The 17,165-nt window shown below is 38.9% G+C and overlaps 1 protein-coding gene across 1 annotated transcript in view; it reads left to right on the top strand.

The window, feature by feature from the left end:
* Ppef2 (protein phosphatase with EF-hand domain 2) overlaps positions 1-15,284 on the top strand; it is a 30,330-nt gene extending 15,046 nt beyond the window's left edge. The window contains exons 10-16 of the mRNA XM_047566024.1: positions 2,119-2,505; positions 4,185-4,370; positions 5,526-5,668; positions 9,187-9,293; positions 10,230-10,393; positions 11,730-11,817; positions 15,031-15,284. Of these exons, the coding sequence (XP_047421980.1) occupies positions 2,119-2,505; positions 4,185-4,370; positions 5,526-5,668; positions 9,187-9,293; positions 10,230-10,393; positions 11,730-11,817; positions 15,031-15,284 (1,329 nt within the window). The remainder of the gene's footprint in view (positions 1-2,118; positions 2,506-4,184; positions 4,371-5,525; positions 5,669-9,186; positions 9,294-10,229; positions 10,394-11,729; positions 11,818-15,030) is intronic.
* Positions 15,285-17,165: the final 1,881 nt, after the last annotated feature.

Consider the following 17,165-nt stretch of genomic DNA (forward strand, 5'->3'; position numbering starts at 1 on the left):
AGTCCCAAGCAATATGAGAGGAGAAGGAAAGGAATAAGAGTGCTCTTACCTTATATGGACACTTGCACATCTCCCCACTCTTTTCCCATTGGTCAGAGTGTGGGTACATGACTACCCCTCACTTGAAGGGAGGCTAGAAATGCTGTCTTTTTTATGGTTGTCTATCTCCCCAGCAAAAAATATTGGGGTTTCCATTCCCATAAGAGAATATCGAAAAACAGATTTGGGAGGAATGATAGTCTTGGTCATATCAGAGGTGTTGTAAAGATTAAATGAAAACATTTATAGCTTACAAAAGTGGAAATGATATTTACATTTGGCTGAAGTGACATAAAAGTTTATGAAAGACATGTTTATAACCCTCTCATGTAGACCAAGGCTGGAGGCAAGCAGTCCAGGGCTGGTACAGTGACACTGTGAAGTCTCAGGGTTTCAGATTTCTTCTATCTTGCTGATTCACCATGTTGCATCATGATCAAAGATGGATGCTTGCATTCCAGACATTATGAACACATTCTAGTCAGCAGAAACTGAAATTAAACAGAGTAAAAAAAAGACATGCTTTTTCCTTTTATATCCAATTATACGCAAAATATCGCTTCATATCTAATTGACCAGAATTTAGTCATGTGTCTACATTTAGCTAAAAGGGAAATTTGCAAGTAAAGTCTTTATTTTAGGTTGTTAGGTGCCCAAGTAAGAATTAAGGATTCTATTACTAAGGAAGAAGGGTAGCTAGACATTAAGACTGATATAAGTTAGGGTAGCAACACTCTAGCTTGGTTTGTCCTTTTGTCCCCAAATTCCAATGCCTACTCTTCTTCTTCCCACACATAGAACCAGGCTCATCCCCTTTCCCAGGGAGACTCTCAAGGATCATCCAGTAATTGCAACCAACTCAAAGGCCAAGGGTTCTGGACTTTGGTCCTAATTATCAGGTCTAGATGTAGCTCCTTATGGTTTGGTAACTAAGTTGTTCAAAGAAGAAAAGGATAACTCTTTGACAGAGGTAGAGATGGGCAGGTCTACAACATTCAGTAACTTCCTCCAAATATCATTACCAAATCTTTTCTCTACTGTGCAATATCAACCCTTTTATATTCTTGAAGAGAACATGGGACCTGAGAGGCCTAAAACCAGTTCTTCTATTAATTCTGCATGTTGTCCGACACCTAATTATTATTTTTTTTAGTTTTCACATCTTATACCTTGGTGTTTCTTGCAAACCTTGAATTCAACCATTCTGTTAAGCTGTGTTGGTCCAGAGGCAGAGAAAGTAAGTCACAATAGAACAGATTATGTCATGCAAAGGATCATGTTTAATTATGAAAACAGAAGTAGGAGGAACTTTAAGGAAGAGTGCTAACAGTTTACTTTCTGTTGCTAATTAAAAAGAAAAACTAACTTCCTAATATTTGGTTTGCAGAGCTCTGTAGAATGGGTAATATAGTCATTTGTATGGTCTGGGGAACACTTGGGAAGGAAGTACAGAGAAGTATGTGCTCAACTCAGAACTATCTGGCTCCAGGCCTGGAAGAGTCTTAGTATCTCTGTGCCTTGGTTTTCTTATCTGTACTATACTGATATTAACTCAAGGGTGATGAAGGGGAATCAATTAATTTGTGGGAAGTACCCAGAATAGTACCTTTTTGGAAAGGGCTCAATAGATATGAATTTGAAACATGTGTAAGTTAGGAAATTCAGTAAGGCTTGACTTTGTGAAGATTTACCCTTTCTAAAAATCACTAGGTTCTTTAGAGAAATGATGACCTAGATTAGTGTTTCTCAAATTTTCCAGGTTTTATAATTTCCCAATTAGTCACAGATCAATAATTTTGTAAAATACAGCACATAGGAATTATTAAAAATTCAATGCAAAAGAAAAATATGAGCCCACTGATCATGTGTTTGAATGCCATGGTAATATCAAATTGCTATAAAAATTTCTAGGGCTTCCTCTCAAGGTCTGTACCCGTCTTATTCCAGGCCAGGGGCAAACAGTGCACAGACCAGCAATTTGTCTGTGGACCCCAGCGTGGAGGACTGACCTGGATGCCAACGTGGTCCTCAAAAAGGATCGACGGTTTCATTATCTCTATCTTTTTTGGACATGTTTAGATTGTTTCCACCCTGAGGTACAAAATGAGAAAGGAAAATGAGAAACAGGCAGAGGAGAAGAGAAAAGTCAACCAGACGAGCTCTGCACAGGCACCCACCCCGTGGTTTCTTCCCCAAAGCCGCTCTCTCCCCTCTTCGCCTTTTCACCTCCGCTCTGACAAGGCCCACAAAACCAGCCGGTCCTCCAGCATCCCCTGCGGCACCCCCCTTGAACGGAAGGAGTCGTCCTGGCAGGTGCAGCACTCTGTGGGCCTGGAGCTGGAGCGGTGCCAGCAGCAAGCCGCCTTCCCAGTCATCCTGGAGAAGGAGGAGCCCTTGCTCTTGACCTCAAAAGCAGACGATGTCGCGGGAGAGCGGCCGGAGCCCACGCGGGAGGAGTGGAAGCAGGTGGGTTTCCTAGAATTGGACTGCCATTGGGTGGGACCAAGGGTTTTAAATAACAGCCTGCATCTCCTCCTTCCATGTAAATTCATGGTATACTTTTGGGCCTTTCTCTCTCTCTGGGGTTAGAAAATGCCAGAAGAACGTTAGTATTTGCCTAATGATTCCTATGCTTTAGAGTTTCTTAAAGGACGGGAAGATGTAGCGAGTGAGCTTTCTTGCCCGGGAACACTTGGTTTAGTGACTTAGCATCAATGGGGTAAGAAGGTAAGCTACAATTTATTGGATGCTATTAATGCTAGTTTGTATGTGTCAGTAAGATGACTGCTACAGCTCAAGGACAGAAGAGCTAGGCAGTAACCTCTGTCCTTATCAGGCAAGTAAGAGCTTTCCAAATGCTCTAGAACTTCGTCACATGTCCTCCTCCCAGCTGCAAGAGAGACTAGAAAAAGGAGTATTTAGTTGGACTCATTATCATCCCAGACACAATCATTGTGTTATATTGGAAGAAAAAGGGGATGGTGGATATCCAGTGGGCACTACTCAGTTTGGCACAGTGTGTGCTAAAACTCATGAACAGGCATTCAGGTGAAGGGTGCATTTCATGGGGGCAAGACCTGGCAGCAAGGTTCCTTAAAAGACTGCTGTAGCTCAGTGGTAGAGCGCTTGCCTAGCATGTGCAAGGCCCTGCCCAGAACTGAAAAGAAAGAGACTGTGGGAGGTGGTGATCTTGGGCAGTAAGTAGTGTTATTAAACTACATGATCTTGCTAGGATTCAATCATTTTTGACCTACAAAACCTCCATTTCATATGATTCACTCAACAAAGAAAAGAATTCAGAATCAAGAGGTAAAATTAGCAGAACTGGCTGATTGATTGAATGAAGAGTGGTGAGAAAGGGGAGTTGCAACTGACTCTGAAGCTAGAAGCCTCAGAGAGAGATGGTAAGTTTAGGTACATAATCCCAGACATCCATTCAGGCATCAATACTAATTTAGAATTGAAATATTAAAACGAAGCTCTTTCCTTTCACAAAACAACACTCAATAATAATGTGCTAGTATTTATAAATCATTTGCATTTTTTTTCTTAAAAGCTTGTTCGGAATAAATTAGATCTCAACAACCAAAATACTCAATTATTTCACCTGAATTGGATGAGACTGGCAATCAGTATTTTCCTGAGTATTAACAATAGGATGCAATCTAAACTGCAGGAAAAATTGCTCAACTCTCCTGCAGATTACTTTTTAAATTCTTAAATTACTTCAAGGAATAAAATGTTGGTTGTACTTTCCTAGGACCACATGTGGGTATTGTAAATGCTGCATGAATCTATCTTGCCAGTTCCAGGACTTCTGTCTCGGGACAGTGTTTAGGAGACTGGATGGAACACTGGTTCTGACTTAAATAACTGACTGTAATCAAAGCTGCTTTTACACATTGATGTTTCACATAAGATTCATTTTCAAGAAAGTGGGTATATACTTTTTGACCAATAGGCATTTATAATCATTTGTGAGTAAACCTTCTGAAATCTTAGGAGTCCAAAATGTAACTATATGTCAAATACTGATGTTTCAAAAATGTATTCATGAATTTTTATTTAAATATTTTCCTCCTCTCTCTCCTCCTTCTGCTTTCACATGACTGACTGAATGAATAGCTATCTCTTGGTCATGCCAGGTTGTGGACATCCTGTGGAGTGATCCCATGACTCAGGAGGGCTGCAAAGCAAACACTGTGAGAGGAGGAGGCTGTTATTTTGGGCCCGATGTGACAGAACAGTTGTTGCAGAAATACAACCTGCAACTTCTGATCCGCTCCCATGAATGCAAACCTGAAGGCTATGAATTCTGCCACAACCGTAAGGTAGGCCAACCCTCTGCAGCAGTACTTTTGTGTGTCACAAAAGGAGTCCAAAGAGCTCCTCCTAGGCCTGGACTATGACTTGTATTTGTTACCCACTTGATCAAAGCAAGTGGGTCCTTTATAGTCATTTATCCTTGACTTTTATACCTTCTTTTTTTTTTCTTTTTCTTTTTTTTTTTTTTTGATGATACTAGGAATTGAACCCAGGACCTTGCACACTGAGCTACATTTCAAACACTTTATTTATTTATTTTTTAATTGGAGACAGGGTTTTGCTAAGTTTTCCGTACTGGCCTTAAATTAGGGATCCTCCCAGGTAGCTGGGGTTACAGGGATGAGCCACAACGTCCAGCTTCACATCTTTATTCTTTAAGGCTTACTGTCATATCTCAAGCAACCTAATAGTAATTAGATTTCTTCACTGTTCCAGATGGGGACTCAGAATCATTCATTTTCTCAGGAGTAGAATTAAATGTCCTAACATCTTTGTGTATCCCCAAATCCTACAATAGTTTTTCTAGCCTAATGCCACTAGAATGGAATTCTGTATTCCTAGGAACACTAACTTTATAGGAGAATAAGACATTTACATGGAGTGGGGTAGCTGAGATCTACTAAGGATGAAATGTTTGCTTAAATGGTTATATAAGAGTTTTTTGTAGCAAGAACCTTCTGAGAACCTTTGATTTCCTATATTCTTTGTTAATCTCCAGGAAGAGATACCATGTCTAGCATCTCCCAAGGCATTGAAAATGGAAACCTCTTTCAGAGGAGGCACAGAAGTCTGTGGTAGCTTTGAGGCAGCACAGCAGTTTCATAAACCGTTTTGCCTGCTAGTTGTAATGGCCATTCCAGCTCATCAGACCCAGACTGCCCTTAAGTTGAACCAAATGAAATGTTTTCTCTGAACTATATCATTTTTATTTGGAGCAAAATGTGAAAACACTTTGTAGATGTCCTTTTTAAATTCAAGTGTCTATGCCTTGAGTCACAGTTCATGCCCTAGTTAAAAAAGAAAGAAAGAAAGAAAAGAAGAAGGTCCATAGACCAGTACAAGAAGGAACAGCAGCCCTGACATTGGGTTGGCCACATGGGGTTGAGGTTAAAGGGTTCTTCAGTGAACATGAATGCTATTTCTCTTCTGTTTTGATTCAGGTGTTAACCATCTTTTCTGCCTCCAACTACTATGAAGTTGGCAGTAACAGAGGGGCCTATGTCAAACTGGGGCCATCCCTGAGCCCACATATTGTGCAGTATCAAGCTAACAAGGCAACCCACATGCTCACCATGAGGCAAAGGCAAGACATTTCAATGAATGATTTTAGAAAAAAAAATTACAGTGTTTAGAGAAACTTTGAGATGCCAAATGCATTTACATTTATCCAAATTCAATGTGAGAATTCAGAATTTAGTTATGTCAGCATTAAGCTGTAGAATAGACATTATAGCCAAGGTCTTATAGAACTCCATTTTTTTGGTTACTATAATGAAGTACCTGAGGTGAGTGACTTATGAAGAAAAGAGGTTTATTACCACACAGTTTAGAGGCTGAAAGTCCAAGGTCAGGCAGTCCCAGTGGTTCAGCCTCCAGTGAGGGTGTAATAGTAGAAGGTGTCATGGAGGGAATGAGAATAAGAGGGAAAGATCACATCTCAAGACAGGAAACCAGAGCAAGAGGGAGGAGACAGCTTCGCTTCTTTTATAATGACTCTCTCATAAGAACTAATTCAAGTCCCAAATGAAAACTACCTTTATCCCTTCTGAGGACACTCCCCCAATGACCTAAAAACCTGCATGAAGCCCCACTTCCCCAAGGTCTTACCACCACGCTAAGGACCAAGCTTCTAACACCTGAACCTTTGGAGAACAAACTATATCTAAACCATAGCAGGTTTCTTCCTTCTCCTTCACATACTCTTAATATCCATAACTACTCATCATTCATGGGAGCAATAAGTTTGCTTTCTGCAGAAATTCTCAATGGGTTCATCTTGAGTAAGTCCTATATTAGGCCACTAAGTCTTTCTAAGGTTACTCTTCAACTTCTCTCATCCATAAAGGTTTGTATTACCCCACCACCACCATAAACCACAACAAAAGGTTCTTTCCTTATCTGGGGATTTGGCAGATAGATTTTAGTGCATACATTAGTTAAAGATACCCCTTTCTTTCTGGGAAGGAAGCATTGTAATATTAAATATCATCTGTGGAGATGATTCTGAACGATAGCCTTAGATGAGAACTTACTGTACATTAAGTATTATAAAGAATTTATGTATATTGTCTCACAGTAAATATAGAAGTAGATATTTTTATTAATTTCAGTTCAACAGATGAGATCTCTAAGGAACCAGAGGTTAAATCAGCAGACCTGTAGTGACCCAGACAGTCTTATTTCAGAAATCGCCTGTTTAATGACTATGCAGTATTGCCTGCCACAGAGCAGAGGTCCTTGGAGTACATAAGATGCTAATAGATACAATTTTATTCTACCAAACAAGCTTCTTTAATTATTCATCCTAACTAAATTAAAAATCAAAATGGACAAAGTTAGCATAAATCAAGTGGATAGAGAACACATTAATATTTAGCATTTACCTTCCATGAAAACTGTAGAATTGGATTATTTTAAATAACTCTTGAGTAAATACAGGTCAGCCTCATATAAAAGGAAGTGCTTCAAAAACAGAAGGGAGAACAGCAGAGTAGAGGAAGTGGATTGAGGGGAAGGGTAAAGGGAAGAGAAAGGGGAAGTACTAGGGAAGAAATTATGTTATGAGCAAGTATGAATATTCACAACGAACCCTACTATAATGTGTAAATATAATGCACTAATTAAAGGAAAAAGTGTCATCAAAAAAATTATTATTTTTTGAGACAGCGTCTTGCTAAGTTGCTGAGGCTGCCTCTAACTCATTTCTCCTGCCTCAGCCTCCTGAATTGCTGAGACTATAGACATGTGCTACTGTGCCTGACTTGTTATGTAAAAATCTAAACTGATCAAGTGAGAATCAAATGTACTATGCAGCAAAATCATCTGTGGAGGTTTATAAAAAAAATCAGCAACCTGAGCCTCACCCAACCTTACCAAATTATCATCTCCAGAGGTGGTCCCTAGCACTGGAACACCATGATTCCTTAGGTGTCCTCACCGTAAAGAGTCACTGCAGGGAATCCTATAAATAGCCTGTTTTAATAAGGTAGTTCAAGAACTCTTTGAAATATTCATTGATTGCATTACATAAATGCAATATCACCTGATTTCCCCAGAGGTTACTTACTCAATGACACCAACTATCTGGAGCACAGTGGTTAACTTAGAAATTAAAGAGAAATATCTGAGCAGCTATAATGGATGTCTCAATGCCCAAAATCTTTCACTTTCTTTTCTTAGAGAAACCTTCATTCAGAACCCATTTACTTTTTGTTTAAATCCACTTCTCATGATAATAGCATAGCCAGCCTGGAGTCCAGCTGTCAAGATGACGGCATGATAGCATAATAATCGTACCTACTTTAGTGGGTGTTGAGGGGTTAGGAAGGAAATCCAGGTAGAGTTTGCAGGGCTTAATACATGCTACCTGATGGTAGGGACAGAGAACTTTGCCTTATACTCCATCCCTGCATAGCTATCGCTGACTGCAGTTTGCAGTTTACAGGAAACAGTTTAATTACCTTGCCTAACTTGTGGTTCCGAAACTTTTCAGAGGTCCCACACTTCTGTCAGTCTCTGATCAAACAATAAACTTGCTCCAGGAAAAGTGCATATGCTCACATACCCATGAAATTTGGGATGAGTTTTAGGTGGTTCCCATTTTTTTAAGGATCTATGAAGGCCATTTACCAACTGTTAATTAGCTTAAATTGCAATGAACATTTTCATCAAACATGATTAAATTTTTTTTAAACTTTGGCACTTAAAAAGATAGGTAGTTGGTTATTATTTATAGAATGACTGGTCCCTCAATGAGACATTACAAATAAAGTACTTTAATTTTTATCTCTTCTTACATTCTTGTTCATTCAACTGTAAAGATTTATTGAACAATGACTTTGGGCCAAACATTCTGCCCAACATTACTCTATTGACCCAGTAAGAATGAGAAAGTTAAATTAGTGTTATTTACTATTGATAAATCTTGCCTTCTGACTGCTTAACATAATAAAATATAAGGTGAGCATAAATATTATGATGACTACCATTTGCTGAGTGATTTCAATGAGCCAGGCTTTCTCTGAATGCTGTATGTGAATTCACTCATTTAATCTTCTCAGTAATTCTATGGATAGGTACCATACTTATGCCTGTTTTACAGATGGAGAAACCATGGCATAGGCTTTTTAGACAACTTTACTACAGAGGTGATCTTCCTCCAGAACTGATCCGACTACTGTCCTAAACTGGGAAAGATAGCAGTTTGGAACCCTATTTGTGTACAACAGGGAAGAATGGGAAGTAGTGGGAAGAATGAGAGATGGAAATTTTCCCTCAAAAACAGCTCTTGCCTAGTACAGTGGTAAATGCCAGTAATCCCAGTGGTTTTGGAATCTGAAGCCGGAGAACCACAAGCTCAAGACTAGTGTGGGCAACTTAGTAAGACCCTATCTCAAAATAAAAAGGGCTGGGTATGTAGCTCAATGGTAGAGGGCCTCTGGGTTCAATCCCCAGTATCAGAAAATAAAACAAAAAACAAGAGTCTCAAACCCGAGTCCTTGAGAGGTTGCAATATTCAGAGAAAGGAGCAATGTAGTAAAATCTGTAACTATTTCTTGTTTTCCAACTTTTAAAAATATTTGTTTTGATCGTCTGTCCCAGGATTAGCAGAGTAGAGGAGTCAGCTCTCAGAGCTCTGCGGGAAAAGCTATTTGCTCATTCCTCAGACCTCCTTGATGAATTTAAGAAGCATGATGCCGATAAAACTGGTAAGAATAAAGCACAAGATTCATGTGTCTCACAATAGTTAGCAAATAAGTTATGTGTTGAATTTCTGAAAGACCTCAACGACCCTTCTTCTTCTCATTCAACTTACTGTCTCATTTTTTTTCTAAATTTTTAAATTCTAAATTTTTAACAGAATATGAACTTGGCCCAATGGAGATGGAGATGATGAAAATAAATAAGGTCAAGGCAAGGATGACAAGGCCAGAATTAAGCAAAAAACAAACAAACGAACAAACAAAAACACAGTAGAGGAAGTTACAAGAGTGTGTCTAAGACTAGCAAAAGATCAATTACTTGCCTTTTTCTTGTTGAATCTGTGCTTATCTGTTCCATGTTCTATTTTCCAAGCTAGAAATTTTGTCTTTGTTCAACTCAATGGACTGTCCAACCAAATTTGATTACCCATATCTTTATTAAAACTAGCAGTAACATTTATAGATTCATATCTTTTCATCTATACATATTGTAGTCTCCTAAGAGTTTCAGTGAATAATATATTCTAAGAAATCAAGAAATTTGATTTTTTAAACAACTAATGCTGTATTTGTACAGTATTTTATGAATATTGTTTTAAAAGCTTTGTGTAGTTTCCAGTTGCATTGCCAGATTTAATAAGTGAAAATTTAGGATGCATAAAGTTCAAATTTTTGGCAGATAGACAACAAATAATTTATGCAATATTTGGTTCATACTTATATTATGTTGTCTGTATGAAATTCATTACTGGCCGTTCTGTATTTTCTTAGGCAAGTCTAGTTTCCAGCCAACACTGCCACAACCAACAACAAAAACTGACAATACCCATTATTTCTATTACCTACAGGTAGTATGAGACTGTCAGGATAAAAATGTATGTGCCATTGGGTAGGAAACGAGACTTCCAGGTGACAAGTCAATAAGTTAGCTCTTTCCTGTAGGTTTAATCACCCTGAATGACTGGGCGGCAGCTGTGGAGTCTGTGTTGCATCTGGGATTGCCATGGCGGATGCTGTGGTCACAGCTGGTGAACACCTCAATGGATAATGTACTGGAGTACAGGTCCTGGTTGGAGGACTTGGCCAAAGAACAACTGAGCCATGAGGTAATCATGGATAAGGTGGATGAGAGCATATTGTGGACGATGAAACCCCTTTCAGAAAACTTTGAATCAGAAACAGCCAACTATTTAGAACCAAAAAGGCAGGATAGTTAGAAATAAGAGAAAGTATTTGCTGCATTTCTATGTCACTTTGTTAAGTGGTTTACATATATTTTCTCAGTTAATCCTCAAATAATCCTCAGAACCATCTAAGAGGTAGGTATCATCAGCTCTATTAGCTCTACAAAGACCTAGGGAAGCACAGAGGTCACATAATTTTGAAGCTGTGACTCAAATTTGGGGTGTAGCTGTGCTAGATCATGTACTTAGCCTGCTCAAAGCCTTGGTTTGATCCCCAGCATCAAAACAAAACAAAAAAACCCAGGTGCAGTGGCGCACAACTGTAATCCCAGCAGCTCGGGAGGCTGAGACAGGAGGATCTCAAGTTCAAAGCCAGCCTCAGCAAAAGTGAGGCTCTAAGCAACTCAGTGAGACCCTGTCTCTAAATAAATACAACATAGGGCTGGGGATGTGACTCAGTGGTCCAGTGACCCTGAGTTCAATCCTCAGTATCCAAAAAAACAAAACAAAACAAAAACAAACTCATAGACATTAAGGTCCATTTTGTTTCCTCAACACCTTGCTGCTTCCCCTATTTAAAAAAGTATTTAGTCAATGAATACTTGATGAATATATAAAGTAGGTGAGGTATTATTTTGAAAATAGCTTTATTATAATTTTCACATGATATAATTCATCCAAAGTATACAATTCAATGGTTTTGAATTATACAGAGTCCTCCCTCAGTATCTGTGGGGATTTGGTTCCAGGATCCCCTGTGGATACCAAAATCTGTGGATGCTCAAGTACCCCTTAAGAAATGGTACACTACTTGCACATAACCTATGCTTGTCTTCCTGTATACTTTAAATCATCTCTAGATTACTTATCATACCTAATAAAATGTGAATAGTTGTTATTCTGCTTAGAGAATGATGACAGTTTGTACACGTTTAGTACAGACAGTTTTCTCCAGTATTTTTGATCCATGGTTGGTTGAATCTATGGAGGCTAATGGTTGAATATGGAGGGTGGACTGCCTTTGCAAGTCTGTGCAATGGTCCCTGCAGCCAATTTTAGAACACTGTCATAATGGGCTATGTACTTCTTAACCACTAGATTATTTGGAAGGCCAAAAGGGGTTGAGGGGTTTGTGGAATGGTAAAATATATTTATTTTTTTTTAAGGGTGTGCGATTGTCAGAGTTTATTATGTGTTAATTATATGTTAGGACAAGCTTAAACACAGGGCATAGAGGGATATGAGTTTTTTCTTACAGAACATACAGTCAAGTTTGCTGGAAACCCTGTATCGAAACCGATCCAATCTGGAGACCATTTTTAGGATCATAGACAGCGATCACTCAGGTAAAAACCTTCATTATACTTTCACTTTTGTTGCACCTCCAGTATTTTACCTTGAACCTTTTAGTCTCCTTCCCAATTAATTCCTGATTCATCTTCACTCAAAAATTTTAGGAGTAACGTAAGTAGTATTAATGTTTATAAATGGTAGACACTAGAAAAGTACTTGAGCAATAGAAGAAGTCTGTGTAGCTATTTGAGAGGCTGAGGCAGGAGGATTGGTTTGAGTCCAGGACTTTGGGGCTAGTCTGGGCAACATATTGAGTCCCAGGAAATGGGAAAGAGGAAGAAAAGAAAAGAGAGAGGGAGAGATAAAGAGATATATATATAGAGAGAGAGGGTCGGGAGGGAGAAAGGAGAGGAAGTTCATTTAAAAATGAGTGGGACAACGAAGAATGAAGACAAACTGAATGACAGCTTCTCGTAGGAAGAAGTTGCTAGAAGATGTGAAATCTTTTATAGTTCCATTAAAGATTGTCACAAAGTAATGAAGAGTGTCTAGAACAAAAAGGCTTTTGTAATATCACTCCCAAAGTATTTTTTAACTTTTAATTTTGAAATAATTATAAGTTCATAGGAATTTACAAAAAAAATGTACAGGAAGGTGCTGTATACCTTCACCCTGTTCCCCCAATGGTCCAAATACTTCACAATACCATTAATTTTTTTAAAGTATCGTTCACATACCATATTTAAAGGGCACAGCACCATGGTTTCTGGTATATTCACTAGGTTGTGTAACCACCACCACTATTTAATTTTGGAACATTTTCATCACCCCCAAAAGAAAACCTGTAGCCATTAGCAGTCATCCCCACTCTCTATCCCTCCTCCCCCATCCCCTGGTAGCCATTAGTCTACTTTCTATCTTTACGGACTTGCTTATTTTGGACATTTATTATAAATGGAATCATATCATATGTAGCTATTAGTATGCTCTGTTCTTTCATTTAGCATGTTTTCAAGCAGTATCAGTTCTTTATTCTTTTTTCAGATTTGGATGTACCATAATTTGCTTATTCAGTCATCAGTTTATAGACTTTGGGATTATTACCCCTTTTTGGCTATTGTGAATAACACTGATACAAACATTCATGTGTAACTATGTGAACGTATTTTTAGTTCTCTTGTGTCTTGGAGTGCAATTATTGGATCACATGGCAATTCTGTTTAAATTTTGAGGACTGTCAAAAACTTTTTTCCACAAGAGTGTAAAATGGCTATACCATTTTACATTCCTACCAAGAGTGTGAGAGTTCCAATTCTCTACATCCTCTCCAACATGTATTATTTTTCATTTTTGTCTTTTAAATTTTTACTATGGTTCCCCTGCTAAGTCTGAAGAACTACATATGATTTTAATTTGCATTTCCTTAATAATCAATGATGCTGAACATTTTTATATGATTATTGGCATTTGTCTATCTCCTTTGGAGATATATCTATTCAAATACAGTTTATGTATTCTTGATACTAGGGTAGGGCATTATTGGCTAGATGCTCTGTGAATATGTACTCTGATTCTGTATATTGTCTTCATTTTCTTGGTTTTGTCCTTTGATGCACAAAAGTTTTGAATTTTGAAAATGTCTAGTTTATTTTTTTCTTTTGTTGTTTTGTGCTTTTGGTGTCATATCTAAGAAATTGTTTCATAATCCAAGGTCACAAATATTTACAACAGTGTTTTAAGAGTTTTATAGGTTGGGATCTTACATTTGAGTCCATGTTGAGTTAATTTTTATATATAGTGAGGTAGGGGTCTAACTTCATTCTTTTGCTTGTAGATATATAATTATGTCCCCATCATTGTTGCAAAAATGATTCTTTTCCCACCAAATAATCTTAGAACCCTTATAAAATATCAATCACGCCCAGCATAGTGGCTCAGGTCTGTAATGACAGCTACTTGGGAAGCTGAGGCAGGAGGATTGCAAGCTGAAGGCCAACAAGGGCAATTTAGTGAGACCCTGTTTCAAAATAAAATTTTATAAAGGGTTTGGGATATAGTTCAGTGGTAGAGGACCTGGGTTCAAAGTACTAGAGGTTGTATACTAGGGGGGAAAAAATTGACCTGGTCTGGGAATATACTCAATGGTAAACACTTGCCTAACACGTGCACAGCCCTGGGTTTGATCCTCAGCACTGCAAAAACAACAACAAATCAGCCGACTGTAGATGTATGATTCTATGATATATGGATCCAAACGCTTTATTTTTTCCTTTTCTTTGTTTTGATACTGGGAATTGAAGCCAGGGGTGCTCTACCACTGGGCTAGATCCCCTGACCTTTTTGTTTTTTATTTTGAGACAAGATCTTACTAAATTGCTGAGGCCGGCCTCAAACTTGTGATCCTCCTGCCTCTCAGCCTGTTGAGCAGTTGGGATTACAGGTGTGTGCCACTGTGCCCAGCTCTTTTTTTTTTTTTTTTTTTTGCAGGATCATGCTATGTTGCACAAGTTGACCTTGAACTCCTAAGCTTAACCCTCAACCTCCTCTGTAGCTTGGGCTGCAGATGCATACCACCAGGCCCAATTTAAGAGTTTTTGTTTTGTTTTGTTGTTTTGTTTTGTTTTGTGTGACTGGGATTGAACTCAGGGGTGCTTAACCCCTGAGCCACATCCCCAGTCCTTTTTATTTTCAGACAGGGTCTTGCTGAGTTGCTTAGGACCTTGCTAAATTACTGAGGCTGCTTTTGAGCTTGTGATCTACTGCCTCGGCCTTGAGAGCCACTGGGATTACAGGCATGTGCCACCATGCCTAGCCTTAAGGACTCTTTTTAAACAGAATAAGTTAGTATATATTAGGGATGATTTGATGCAGGGGTTTCTCTTTAGTGGTACTATTGACATTTTGGGCTGGATAAGTCTTTTTGGAGGAGTTCATCTTGTGTGTTGTCGGATGTTTAGCAACATCCCTGGGTTTTATCTACTAGATGCCAGTAGCATCCCACTTCTACCTCGGTCGTGGCAGCAAAATGTTTCCAGACATTGTCAAATGTCCCCGGTGGGGGAGGTAGGGGAGCAAAATTTCTCCCTGTTAAGAACTCCTCCTGGTTCAGTGGTTTCCTATGATCCCCTTGGGAGTTTAGACTAGATACAAGGTCGTGGGTGTCTTGGATTAACAGTAGGGGAGCAGGTGTCCTTGCAAGAATGTCAGAGGAAAGGAACACTGACAACTTGCCTGACTCACTGAAGCGACTTCTTTCCTCTGGTAAGGGTTCATCTCCCTGGATGAGTTCAGACAGACATGGAAGCTGTTCAGCTCTCATATGAACATCGACATCACAGATGACTGCATCTGTGACCTTGCCCGGAGCATTGATTTCAACAAGGATGGCCACATCGACATCAATGAGTTTCTGGAGGCCTTCCGCCTTGTGGAGCAATCCTGTTCGGAGGGCCAGGCTTCAGACTGCCCACAGTCCACAAACGCTAATGACAGTGACTGCAACAGTTCAGGTGTCCCCTGAGAAGATCTGCTCTTTATTGCCCTCTGTGCCTTGTAGGCAACGCCCAGCTGGTTGCTCTGCATATACTTGTGGAACTTTATGCTGAGAATTTGCCTACCAGTATGCATCAGAATCACCTGTGTGTTTGGGTGTGGAGGGGTAGGTATGGTGTGTGTGTGTGTGTGTGTGTGTGTGTGTGTGTGTGTGATCTCAGAATCTTCACAAAGTAGAACTCAGGTATAAGTATTTTTAATGTGTACTCCAGTTAAGAACCACCGATAATTCAATCCTCTCATTGCTTTTGTTTTTATACCTTTTGTTTATGGTTTTTTAAATGTCATGTTGGTAAAGGAAAGTTATTAAAAATTATATACAGCTGGGTGCAATGGTGCACACCTGTAATCCCAGCAGTTTGGAAGGCTGAGACAGGAGGATCACGAGTTCAAAGCCAGCCTCAGCAAAAGTGAGGCATTAAGCATTTCAGACCCTGTCTCTAAATAAAATACAAAATAGGGCTGGGGATGTGGCTCAGTGGTTGAGTGCCCTTGAGTTCAATCCCAGGTACCCCAATATATATGCAGATTACCTAATCCATTACCTAAACATGGATTTTTTGTTACTTACTCTTTTTTACTTGTTGTAATTATAGTACTTATAAAATTTTATGTTCTGCATTTTCATGTTTACATCTAATTGTAAATACTATCCCATGTTGCTACATAGTCTTCATAATTATTCGTTCAGTTGTTGTGTAATTTTCTTCCAAATGGATGCACTGTGATCTATTTAGCCACTCCCCAATTGTTAAACATGTGTATTGTCTTTAGTTTTTTATTATTATAAAGAGCACTGTGGTTAATAGCTTTGTGCATATAGCTTGTTTCACAAAAATTTTTTGAATGATACATTTTCTTAGGATAAAAATCTCAGGAATGTGATTATTTTGTTAAATGATGTTGTATTTAGTCTGGTTCTCCAGAGAAACAAAACTAATAGATATATAGGATGATCCAGGCTTACATACAGACACAGATAAAAAGTACTATAAAGAATTGTCTTCTGTGGTCATGGAGGATGAAAAGTCCAGAGATCTGCAATTGGCAGCTGGAGAACCAGGAAAGCTGTTAAGTGCAAGTATCAGTCCAAGGCCAAGACCTGAGACCTAGGAGAGCACATGGTGCAAGTTCCAGTCCATGTCTGAGTAGGAAGGATCTTAGTGTTTTTGTAGTGTTTTAATATGCATTTCATTGATGAGTATCCCAAACTCTCTCCCCTACCTTGTTTTATTTCTGAACTAAGGAAATCAAGGTGTGGAAAGCTTGCAGGATATGTGACCCAGTTAATGACAGAGCCAGCACTGGAACCCATGATTCCTGTCTCCACCCAAGCTTCTTTCCAGTCATATCTGAGGAATGCAGGGAATATATCATCAACCTCCCCATTCTATGGAATATCGTGTAGCCACTAAAAAGGATAATCTGCCATCAGTCAGGGTTACGCTTAGTGTTGAGGAGGGACTTTCACTTCCTGTTCAAATGAAGCACCAGGAAAGATTTGAGTAAAATTCTGGAAACCTAATTAGGAAGGCAATTATTATTCAGTATCTCTTGAGGTTTTTCTTACGATCATGAGTTACTTTTGTAACTATTATATTTTTATTTTATAAGATATATAATGAAAATAACATTTTAAAAGCAACCTAGTTTGATATCCCTTTAGGAAAGGGCCACTACGCCTCAATAAAACATTTTTTAAAGCCACTAGATGTCACTCTGAGCTAATACTTTGCCTCCTACAGTAGCTGCTAAAAAGTGCAAATCCCTTAGCACCAAAAAGGTATAAAATGGCGATATTCTAGGGTCACAGGGCACTGGCTTCCTGGAAAGAGCCCCATAGCTGCCT

Source organism: Sciurus carolinensis, chromosome 10 (genome assembly GCF_902686445.1).
Source record: "Sciurus carolinensis chromosome 10, mSciCar1.2, whole genome shotgun sequence".
In the NCBI taxonomy this organism is placed as follows: domain Eukaryota; kingdom Metazoa; phylum Chordata; class Mammalia; order Rodentia; family Sciuridae; genus Sciurus; species Sciurus carolinensis.